The sequence below is a fragment of the Achroia grisella genome, unplaced genomic scaffold, assembly GCF_030625045.1.
Source record: "Achroia grisella isolate CSIRO2021 unplaced genomic scaffold, CSIRO_AGI_Agris_v1 utg853, whole genome shotgun sequence".
Lineage (NCBI taxonomy): Eukaryota > Metazoa > Arthropoda > Insecta > Lepidoptera > Pyralidae > Achroia > Achroia grisella.
Genome location: NW_026713043.1, coordinates 1,241,992 through 1,254,669, shown reverse-complemented (window position 1 = coordinate 1,254,669; position 12,678 = coordinate 1,241,992). Strand labels below are relative to the sequence as shown.

Here is a 12,678-nt window from a genome sequence, read left to right as displayed (position 1 = left end):
GTCGACGATGCTAATTCTTCTGTTTACTCCATCTGAGGTTAGAGTCATGAGGATAATGGTTTTTTTTTTGAGGGTTGATAATGAAATGGTAACATCGCCTGCGTTAACGGTATACGCTGGTGGGTCACTAGTGGAGGATGAATGATAGGGAATCGCGTGGTGGCCAATCAGACATGGTACATTGCTACCAATGGGGTTATTAATCCACATTAATAACAATCCCTAATTCCCCCAATGCTTGTTAATTAACATTACAATGTATATGTGACTGTTTTTTAATTGCTAACTTAATCATTTGTTAAAGAAATTATGTAAAAGACAATTTTACATGTAATTTGATTTGAGTTGTCGCTTGTCTTTAAACTTGGCTACTCAAGTTTCCCAGCCATTACAAACTTTCCAAATTATTATACTTTCTGATTAAATTCCTTGTTAGTAACCAAAGAGTGTTAAGTTTCGTCCAAATTTATACGAATACCAATAATATAGAATTTAAAAGTAATGAAGTTAAGATATTAAGATACACAATTTAAATGAGCAATGCGTATATATGCTTATATATCGTCATCATCTGCTTATTCCTTATCCCATTTATTTGGGGTCGGCGTAATATGTTTTTCTCTTCCATTCATCTCTGTTCGCAGTCATTCCGTTATTTACTCCCTTTCTCACCATATCATCTTTCACACAGTCCATCCATCTCTTTTTCGGTCTTTCTCTACCCTTATAACCATCCATATTCATATGTAACACCGTCCTTAGGATATGATCTTTATTCCTACGCATTACATGCCCATACCACGATAGACGATTACTCTTTAACCTCTCTGACATCTTATATATATGCTATATATTGTCTGCTATGTATGTATGCTTATATATTATCTCTTAAATTTTACACCTGAGTGCAAATTTTTCCAATTGCCAATTATATCAAACAATCGTTTAGCTACAAAAATAAGTTTCAATCGTTTAGATTTGAAAATGACAAATGTACACAACCTTTTATCTCAAACTTTTTATTAACAAACCTTTTATTCAAACTTTTACAAATCTTGTCGCATTAAAAAGTAGCCTATGTCGTTCTTTGTATACCAAATTTCATTAAAATCAATCCAGTAGTTTCGGCGTGAAAGCACAACAGACAGTGAGACAGAATTACTTTCACATTAATAATCATTACTTAGTATAAAACAAAGTCGCTGTCGCTGTCGGTCCGTCTCTATATATGCTTAAATCTTTAAAACTACGCAACGGATTTTGAAGCGGTTTGTTTTTAATAGATAGAGTGATTCAAGAGGAAGGTTTATATATATAAACATCTACGATAGAACTAGTACATATAGTATAGAGAGATTTTACGTAGATATTCAGTCGTAGATTATCAACCTAAGTTCTGTTATTTCAGCCGTCAAACAGCTTGCTTTGTTAGCGTTATTTCTATTGAAGGGTAAAATTTAAAAAAAATTGTCCCAATGCCAATGCATGACTGGTATTACAGTCACATGATAACGTGATGTCATGTATATAGGTATGTAATATAATGTTATCTGTGATATAGAGGACAGTTCCCACTTAACATCAGGACGTCTGTCTGCTTGTTTTACCGTTTCAATTACATAAAAAAAGGAATTTCTACTTTAAAAACTGGGAAATAAGGACTGTATACCTTTTTAAAATGTTTTGTTACATAATTTGTATAACTTATTTGACTTTATAATGTTTTAGGAGGGATTCACCACAGTTGTTGAAAATCTTAGAAATTTCTCTGCATTGCTGTATAACTTTCATTGCCCATTATGTATATGGTGTAGGAAGAAATAAGGAGAAAGGAACCAACGTGTACTTTTGTTATGGGCAAACAGGCCATTACAGGAACAGTCGTTCCGTGATAATAAACCCTAAAAGGGAAAATAGACTTGAACCTTAATCTTTTCATTTGTAGTTGACATATAAAATAATCTTGTCGTATCTTTTTATTGAAATAGCACAGATAATACAAGATTATAAGTTTCTGGAAGGTATGAAGCTACTCTTCGAATAATATATAATCAGACAAGGCAGGAACTTTTTATTAAAAAAAATACTTTATAAGCATAGTTCCTTTGCCTTTCCAACAGGATAAACCACATAAAAAATATTCCAAGTCCCGCCTTATTTGACACACAAATTATTGGGGTTGACTCTTTGACTTGGTTGGTATTGATAAAATGATAATGTTATGATATACGGAGAACATTAAATAAAAGATACGTCCCGTTGTGTGTACTTATCATTCATTTTTTCGATCGATTTTATTACTACTTCTATTTATTAATAATAACAATAATAATTTCAGGACAATTCACACAGCGCCATTTAGATCCAAGTTAAGCTAACTAAAGCTCGTGTTATGAGTACTAGATAACTGATACATATACATAGATATTTTTTTTTGTAATTAGTAAATACATACATATTATACATAGAAAACACTCAGACCGATACTAACAATCATACTCATGAATACAAATGTTTGTGCCGTGCGAAGAATCGAACCCGCGACCATCGGTCGCAATGCGGTGTGCTAGACCGCTAGACCACTGAGGTCGTCGTTATCATTATAATAATTATTTATTATAATGATACAAGTAAAGGGCATGGCTTGTACAGGTATATGACCACTCCTGTATAAGCAAATTACATAAACATATTCTATTCTCCCTAATTTGAATTTAAAAATGAATCTATATTTTTGTAAACATGTACATTGTATAAGCTTATTTGAAAAGAATAATAGCTGAGTTACTTGTAAGTTTTTTTATTGGTTGGTTTAGGCTACAGTCTGATTCTCAAGGCATGATAATGGTATGGTGCACTCCCCTGCGCTAACGGTATACGCTGGCGGGGCACCAGTGGAGGATGATAAGATGAGTATGACGTCAGGTCAGTTAGCTCATAGTGGCAAATTTACTAGAAGTTTATCACGATGGTTTCCAGGGGGGACCGCGTGGAGGTCAACCTGACATGGTACATTGCTAGCAATGTATTAATCCACATTACTATCTCTTTCCCCCCCCGGCTATTGTCAGGTGCTTAGACCTATAGCACTACGACCTACATACATAGATATATCGTGCTCGCCCTTTCTTCAAAGTTCACTACCTATACCCGTCAGGTACAAGAACTGAAGGATATTCTTAAGAGCGATGGTTCTTATCTCCTCAGGATAGAGTGAAAACTTTCTTGGCAGTTCTTCTTAGCTCGAAAGCAGGCCGAACTGACGATAGATTTGACATATCATAAGTCTGTAATAGACCTACATGAATAAATATGTTTTGATTGAATGATGGATATATTACTATACGGTTTTTCGTACATAATCAGTATTTTTAGCATTGCAATTGCCACCTTTTAGCACAGCAATTGTTTGCATTATTTCAATTTGTATATTTTGTCTTCATATGCAAAATGTCTTGTTTGACTTCACTAATGTAATGTGTATATCTGTTTTATTTTTGTTCTTATTATTACAGTGCCTTTTGTGTGTGTGTGTGCCTTTAACGTGAATAAAATTTTTATCTATCTATCTTACTTTAAAATTGACTTACTCTTCTTTTATAACCGTTATTGGTTACGCCATTTATAACATTTTTATTGTTAATAATTATATGTATTGTTATTTCGCTGGTCTGTTATATTTGCAGCCAAGGTTTGTATATTTGTAATTTAGTGGGTAAGTATGTACCTATAAAGTGGCGCCTCAGTCGCGTCACTGAGAGTGCAATTGAGCATCTATTCACTTTGATAAAGTAAAACGGTCTGATTTGTGCAAAATCACCTAATCTTGAATTTGGACAATATTTTTGAGTTTGTGCTTTATATCATTGTGATCTGTGCGACATCCGTTAGAGGAGGTCCAGGAGTACGAGCCCAATATATTGCAGGTAACAAGCCTGCAATATATGCTCTTGGAGACCACCGCAATATTTCTGAACCAGCGACTGTGCCATACCGTATGGTGGTGAAACCTTATTTTCTATATTTTCCGCAAATTCCCACCAGTTATTCTTTGTTACATAAATTCATTTTTGGTTTTATATTCTTAAGTGCAGTGCCGACTTATTAAATGTAATGTTCATAGCTTCGTGCTTGTAATATCAATGGATTATGCGCAGTTTATATAAATAAAGATCAGAAAGTGATTATTTCGTAATATTATGGTTATATCTTGTTTAAGTATCTGCCTACATAGACATTAACGCGAAGAAAGCTGATAAAAGCCGTCCTACGCCTTTAAATATGTATATGCAAAGATTGCTTTCTAAATATGCAGTATACAATAATAAACAGATTACATAATGTACCTAGGGATGCAGTAATAATAATATAAAACCAGGCAAATTGCCACAACGCCATCTAGTCCTAAGTTAAGCAGAGCTTGCATTATGGGTACTATAAAACTGATACAAATATAATTTCTCTGTAAGTCTTACTACGAGTAATATTATTAAGACGAAAGTTTGTAAGTATAGAAGGACGGATGTTTGTTACTCTTTCACGTAAAAACTACTGAACAGATTTTGATGAAACTTTACAATAATATAGCTTATGTATTAGAATAACACATAGGAGATATTTTATATTGAAATTTAACGCGGGCGAAACCGTGGGCACAGCTAGTAGGTTGTAATTTTAAAAAGATATTATGTAAATGTGGAGAAATATGATGATAATGACAAATGTCAAGTAATTGTAAAGTAGACGAAGGTGCGCGGGTCAGCTAGTACATCCTTACTCCTTACTAATATAATAAATGCGAAAGTAACTCTGTCTGTCTGTCTGTCTGTCTGTCTGGCTTTCACGCCAAAACTACTGAACCGATATAAATTAAATTTGGTACACAGATAATCTAGACCCTGAGAAAGGACATAGTCTACTTTTTAATGCGAAAATATGATTATAAGGGGTTGAAATTGGGGATGAAAGATTGAATGGAAGAATCGTCATTTTTGAAGCTAGAAGCTTGAAACTTATTTTTGAGGCTGCTTATTAAATACAAATAAATATGACATATAAAGTTTTTAAAAATGTTACCCTTAGGGGGTAAAATAAAATAGGGGATGAAAGTTTTTATGTAAATTTGACTTTTTTGAAGCTAGAAACTGATTTTTGAGGCTGTTAATTGAATATAAATAAACTATCAAATTATGTAAAAATGTTACCCTTAAGGGTGTAATATAAATTAGGGGATAAAAGATATAAGGTAAATTCGTCATTCAGTCTCATCTCGTCAGATCTGGCTTAAAGAGCCGGATCTATGAAACTTTTTCCATTGGCTTTTTTGGGTTAGTTTATAAAATACCCCACTAATATTATAACTGTAAAAGTAACTTTATCTGTCTGTCTGTCAGTCTCACTTACACACTAAAACTACTGAACCGATTTAAATGAATTTGCTACACAGTTAGTCTAGACCCTGAGAAAGGACATCAGACAGCTACTTTGAATGCGATAGAAGGGTTATAAGGGGTTGAAAGAGTTATGTATGGAAGTGTCGTCATTTTTTAAAATGAAATGATGAACCTTTTTATATAGTTTTTATTGGGTTAGGTCATTAAATATTTTTTTCATTATTTGGTCAAGGTCGCTATTTTACGCGGACGAAGTCGCGGGTACAGCTAGTATATAATATACATAGAAAACACCCAGACCGCTACAAACAATCATACTCATGAATACAAAACCTTTGCACTGTGCGAGGAATCTTAAAGCTGTTTTGTAAGGATAATAGGATGACACTGGGGTCAAGCCTTTCATGGATTACTAAGAATGACCTCGATGGTTTCCTATAAATCGGTATTATAGCTGTATGTTCCACTGAAAAACAGCATTGTGCCTTTAGGCAAGGCATAATGCTAGGAAGGGTTCTTAACACACAGTGACGTGGTGACAATACTACACAGTGGTGGATAAGATACGCATTTTACTTTATTATTTTGATTTTTTCTTTTCTTTGATTATGTAGTTCTTTTTTTTATACAATAATTTTATGTCTAATTTAATGCATTGTGTTATTTTCTGTTTATATGATACTAGCTACTCGTCCCGGCTTACATACCCGCACGTGTATACTTGAATTATATATATAAACCTTCCTCTTGAATCACTCTACCTATATAAAAAACGCTTCAAAATCCGTTGCGTAGTTTTAAAGATTTAAGCATACATAGGGACGGACAGACAGCGACAGCGACTTTGTTTTATACTATATAATGATGATAATTATTTATATCTTGCTGTCAGCATCATCATTGTTGTGTTGTGATGTAATAAATGTTTCTATATATATTCTATTCTGTAAGGTTTACATAAAAAGTTTATGGGTTGAGAAATTCTGTCTCTATACAGTGACAGGTATACTAATATAATACCTATGGGATCATTTGCCATTCTGTGTACGAAGTATAAAATGTAAATAAAGTTCGTGACAGATTACTGCTTTTGATTTATTTTGTCGCTGTTTCTTCTTCAGTTTACGTCCTGGGAGAGTTGATTGCTCGTGTATGAAACGCGTCACATACCCTTCATCTTATTATTAAACTTATGCAGTATATCTCTACGGCACAGATCAGTTAGAATACATAGTGCGTCTTCAGTATTTAAATATAATTTGTAATGTAGTAGTAGTTTGGTAAATTAATATAATTTGTGTAAATACAAACTGTTAAATGGCAAAGTAATTGGCGGTTTGTATCGACACAAAATTCTTATAGAATAGAATAGAATAGAATAGTAAATCATTTATTCAAATAAACTTAATTTAAGCACTTTCGAATAGTCATAACAATTTGTTTTTGATCTACCACTGGTTCGGAAAGCTGTCTCATCACAAGAAGAACGAGCAAGAAACTTGCGTGTTGCTCTTTTAAATAATCCTTGTAAGTTTACATTTACAAGTCGAAACGTGTGAATACAAACTACCAACCAGCACTAATTTTTTGGGTAAAATATACAATAAGATTAAATCAGTCGTAGTGATAAGAGCAGACCAGTCCCTACAAGCAGCACTCGTTCACGAGTATGACGGATGAGCCAGCCAACACTGCGCTCGACTATATTTTAGGGAGCCCAATGACTCGGTTAAAAATGTAATTTCGAACATTTATTTAAAAGCAACACGCAAGTTTCTTCCTCTTTCGTCTTGCAGTGAGTCTGCATTCCGAATGAGTGGTAGAATGAAAAAAATATGACAATTCAAAAGTTATATTAAGTTTATTTGAATAAAGATTCTTTCTGTTTCTATTTAATTAGCACTTATAATAGCTATTAGCGGAACCACTAGTGTAGTATAAAAGCACAGTTTCTTAAATCTATAATACTTACATGAGATATGAGTGGTAGATTCCAGGCAGCAGCCAGCTTGGCCTCGGTGTGGCAGGTGCTGTCGGGGCCGAAGAATGCCACCACGCCCAAGTCACGCATCTGGGTCATCACCCTGCAACCATATTTTAGGACAATAAACCATGTTCTAATTAGAATAAAAAGTATTAAATATGTAATATTTCATCGTTAAATACTGTGTTGATCCCATTGTTTAGGGTCGGCGCAGTATGCCATCTTCTCTGATCTCTATCAGCCGTCAGATCTGAGTATACTCTCCTTTTATGTAAATCATCTTTCACACAGGCCATCTACCTTTTAATCAGTCGTCCTCTACCTTTTCGTTCATCTACTTTTATTAAAAACCATTATTTTGTTTGTATTAAAATTAATTATTTAAATAATTTATTAATACTTTATGTGTCTATATCATTTCGTTTCATTCCGGTACGATTTGTATGTGTGAAACCACAAATTTTCAATGAGCACACCTGACCTGAGTGGTCAGGTGTGCTCACTTCTGTAAGCGCTACGACCTTCTCTATTGGTGATCAAATTCCAAGCGTTATTGAATCTACACCCATATTGCGACAGTAGATGCTCTTTTTTGGACTATAGAATATGCTACACTACTGACGAGTTTATGTTGCTTCGGCGCAATGTATGGTATTTTCGGCTATATACTGTATATAATATAAAATGTAGCTCGTCAGTCATCACAGAAATAGTGAATCTAAGGTAGCACCTTTAGCATCTTGTAGCACCACCAGAAGTACCTTCTACTAAATATAAATCGATTTCAATTGTAATAATAAATATAACCTAATAACCATTTCACAAGCACCGGCTTTCAAATAAAAAAGAATCATTAAATTTCAGTCACGTAGATAAAAGAAGAAGAATAAAAAATAACACACAAAAAATACAGACCAATTGACAACCTCCTCCATTTTTAAAGTCGGTTAAAAAGTGTGATAAGTAAATAATTCTTACCGCAGTGTAAAACTGTCCTTGTCCTTAGGCAGTGGTGGTCTCGAACGGCCTATGTCTGCGGCCACAAACCGCAACCTCAGCCCGGGTAGCAGGCTCGGTTCCCGGTTTACCGCGGCTACTGCCAGTGGCATAGCGCCCAACACCGTCTGCAAAGATACATTTTATTTATCTCCACAATTCTAGTATAATTTTATTATACTATGAATCACAATAAGTTAGCTAACTGCCAGTGGCATAGCGCCCAACACCGTCTGCAAAGATACATTTTGTTTATCTCCACAATTCTAGTATAATTTTATTATACTATGAATCACAATAAGTTAGCTAACTGACCCACGCAGCTTCGTCTACGACACATTTCCCCTTTTTATAATATTTTGCTGCTCCGCTCCTATAGGCCATAGCACGATGTTTAATGACCTATAGCTTTCTTCAACAAATGGGCTATTCAACTCTAAAATTATTTTTAAAATAGGATCAGTATGGGAAATAACCTCGAACATCCAATCTCACAAAATTTACCTCTTTACAATATCAGTATAGATGGCCAACATTTGTATATATCTTATAGATCAAGTCAATAGTTGGAGTCGTATCGTATTAAAAACTAAAGAGATTTATGGAAAATCTAAAGATCATTGAAGAGCACGACTCATAAATTTTGAATGAATATTAACTTGTGAAATAATGTAAAAACAACAAAAGTAGGGGAGCGTGGGGTACAGTGGTTACTTCTTTTTTACAAATGCTGTAACTTCATCTTTTCTACCCCTGATTTATCAATGGTTTAATGAAAACCTAGAAGATACATTTCAGTTTAAAACAACATTGCAAAAATAACCTTACAAATACTTAGTATCAATTACACTGTACCCCACGCTCACTATATAAAAAAATATCTTTGTTTGTAATGAACTAATGAGTTAATGTTGAATATAACATCAAAAAATACTTAACCGATTTACTATAATATATATGTATATAACTTAACGCATATAATTCAAAAGCACGTATATATACTTATATGTACTTTTGAATTATATGCATTTAAGTTAACACTATGCAACATTATCTACCAGTCGACTATGAGCGGTGAAAAATATACGCTCGCGGTAAGTAATAAGTCGATAATACAGTGTTTATTACATAATTTATATCACAATATTATTTCTACAGCCAATGAACAAATTTTGCAAATTATTTATAATTGCCTATTTATAATATTACATACAATTATAATCCGAAACGTCAAACTTTGACAAACAAAATACTTTACAATAATTATTACTGCCATTGGGAATTCAATGTTTATTATCAACAAGAACCTGAAGTTTCTGCGAAGCTATGTGGTTTAGTTATTCCCAGAAGGAAACTAAGAGTCGTCTTATAAATTACAAACAAACAAGTTTAATCAAAAAGAAAAATAAGTAAGTAGAAAGAAGCAATTAAAGTACTTTATATATATTAATATGTGAAATTTTTTTTGTACCAATTTTTTTTAATATCAATAAAATTCTGTTAACATAATGATTCATAGCATTACGTAGTTATATATTGTTCTCTATTTAATTTACTATTTATTATATAACTTTATCTAGCTTATATTGAATGCGTCTATATAATTCAGCTTTTAGGCATACATAGTGTTGGATTACAATCCAGTTTTGTACCGAACTACACGCTCCTAATCGTATTATTGTATTGATTTGTATGCTAATAATAAACTGTTTTGTATGCTAATAAATAAATAAATGTGTGGAGCAAAAACTTTGAAACCCTTTTTATGAAAATGGTCCCGACGAGGGAGTATGAAATTCAAAACTTATTGTTTATACAGAAAGAGTGCGGAACGCTAATATTTTTTTAATTATTTACAAAAATACATTACACATACTACTATGTATGTAGCACACACGCGTAGAAGTATACTTTTTAAATTAATTATAATCGAATTCCGATTATTGGGCCATCACTAGTTTTTTTAACATTAGTGATAATGGAATGATGGATCCGCCTGCGATAACAGTTTGTATGTAATACTTTATTGTACAATACAAATTATACACCATCCATACTAACAAAGTTGGTGTGGACTTTAAACTTTTATAAACCCGTTTATAATATTAGTAAGACAATAAAATCGATACCATTAGAAATTGGTTTAAAAGTACACAAACATAATATTTAACGTTACACGGAGAATTATCTTTTTAAACATGTGATCTCGTACTAAATATTCTACGACCCTCCTATGGCTTCTTGGCCAGTATTTAAAACGTATTTTTAAATCAAACTTATAGTTTCAGATATCATCGCGATCAAACCAACAAATTCAGCATTACATCTTAGAATAGATTACAGAACACAAATAATTAAAACTCATCAAAGTTTTTTTAAGTACACTGTAGACCCTGACTTTACTGGCGAGAACATCTTATAGCGCACTCAACTTTTAATTAACTCTCATTCATTGCCTAATGAATGTGCCATTATTCTTATAATAGGAAACATTTGATTAATGATTATAAATCCGAGAAATTATTGAAATCACCAAGTTATTTCAGAATTAATATTAGGTACTTATTTCGTAAACATTACATAGTATAAAATTTATATTTAGTATAAAATTTATATATAGTATAAAAGTCGCTGTTTGTCCCTATGTATGCTTAAATCTTTAAAACACCGCAACGAATTTTGTAGCAGTTTTTTTTAATAGATAGAGTGATTCTAGAGGAAAGTTTATATATATAATACATGTACACCCGGGCGAAGCCGGGGCGAGTAGCTAGTATATAGGAATATAGAGTTAGTTATAATACAAAATATACAAAAAGGTTTTTGTAACGGCCAAATTTGAACCCACTATGGTTTAATCACAAGATAGTAAACCACTAGACCAAAATACTTCTTATTATAATTATATTGTTTTGTATTGTAACTATCGAATAGTTTATTATATAATGTTTTAAATTTAACGCGGTACATTATGTACGAGTATAATTAGTAAAAATCACGGTCACAACCTACTGGACAGATTTACTCGTGAATGGGAATACAGATAGAGCATATCTATATTAGACGCCTCGGTGGTCAAGCAGTTATGCAGACCGCTTTACTTCCGATGGTCGCAGGTTCGATTTTTCGTACATTACAGATGTTTGTATTGGTTACAGTGTTGCGCACGTGACACCTCTGGTGTTTCAGGCGTCTATAGTCTATGATAACCGTTTACCATCAGATGGGCCGTATGCTTGTTTGCCGACGCAGTAGTAAAAAAAAGATGGCGGGCAGGCGTTGAATTGCCCACTATTACTAAAATTAATAATAGTATTTACTACTAATTAGTATTTAGATACGCGGTATCGTGTCAAGCCAAGTTCAAGTACCAGAACTTGCGAGCAGCACCGTATGTAATATTACACGGACCATTTGGAGCCACTTTTGAACCCCTCATAACTAAAAAACTATTTCACATAAACGTGTCAAATTTGGCTCACCTTATGCTGAAATATTTATCAAGAAATTATATTTTATGTTATGAATAAATTTCAGGACTGACCATTGAACTTGGCACCTATTTAGATCTCATTTCTTTTGGCATTGAAACCAAGCATATGATGATGATGATGATGTAATTTCGGCCACGGCGACTGTCTTAATCTTCGGTTTTGCCGTTAATGTGCTCGCATGTGGCTTATGTAGCCAAGGCATATATCATAATATTAAACTTGGCTCTCATTTCACATTTATATTTTTGATGGGTTATATACAACAGACTTAAATATTAAGTTAATAACATGTATTTATGCCCAAAGAATGTAATTTCTTAGACAGATGCCAAGGTCACATCAGACGAATGTCTTTTTATGATTTACAAAGGGATAATAACTCGTTGCGTTGCGAACATTCGTTGAATACATATCATAAACAATTCTCTCAGAGATATTCGAGTCATGCCAGTCGTCGGTGTTCTGGTTCTGTAATTATAATCTTCAAGACTGCAATTTTTCAGGGAGTAGTCAGGGGCGGCGTCGTGTTAACGCAATATTTGACGGCCATGTTTTCCTTCCGCAAACGAATTTCCTTCCGCTTAAAACCTTTTATACTTGTAAGAAATAATTTATATGTCTATATATTATCTTTATGAAATAATTGAATAGGAAACTATTCAAGTATTGTACTGACTATACAGCGCCATCTTACAATCAGTTAGATTAGAGACATTCGTGTTTATTTCATAACTTATTTATATTATAAAAATGTAATAATGATACAAAGTACAACAAGGAAATGCTAATTAATTATGTTATTTTCTAAAAC

General features: G+C 33.1%; 1 protein-coding gene across 1 annotated transcript in view; it reads right to left on the bottom strand.

The window, feature by feature from the left end:
- The window catches only part of LOC131852471 (guanylate cyclase 32E-like), a 153,081-nt gene that overhangs the window by 124,182 nt on the left and 16,221 nt on the right, over positions 1 to 12,678 (bottom strand). The window contains exons 2-3 of the mRNA XM_059203136.1: positions 8,356 to 8,501; positions 7,366 to 7,477 (exon numbers count right to left, since the gene is read on the bottom strand). Coding sequence (XP_059059119.1) covers positions 7,366 to 7,477; positions 8,356 to 8,501 — 258 coding nt within the window. The remainder of the gene's footprint in view (positions 1 to 7,365; positions 7,478 to 8,355; positions 8,502 to 12,678) is intronic.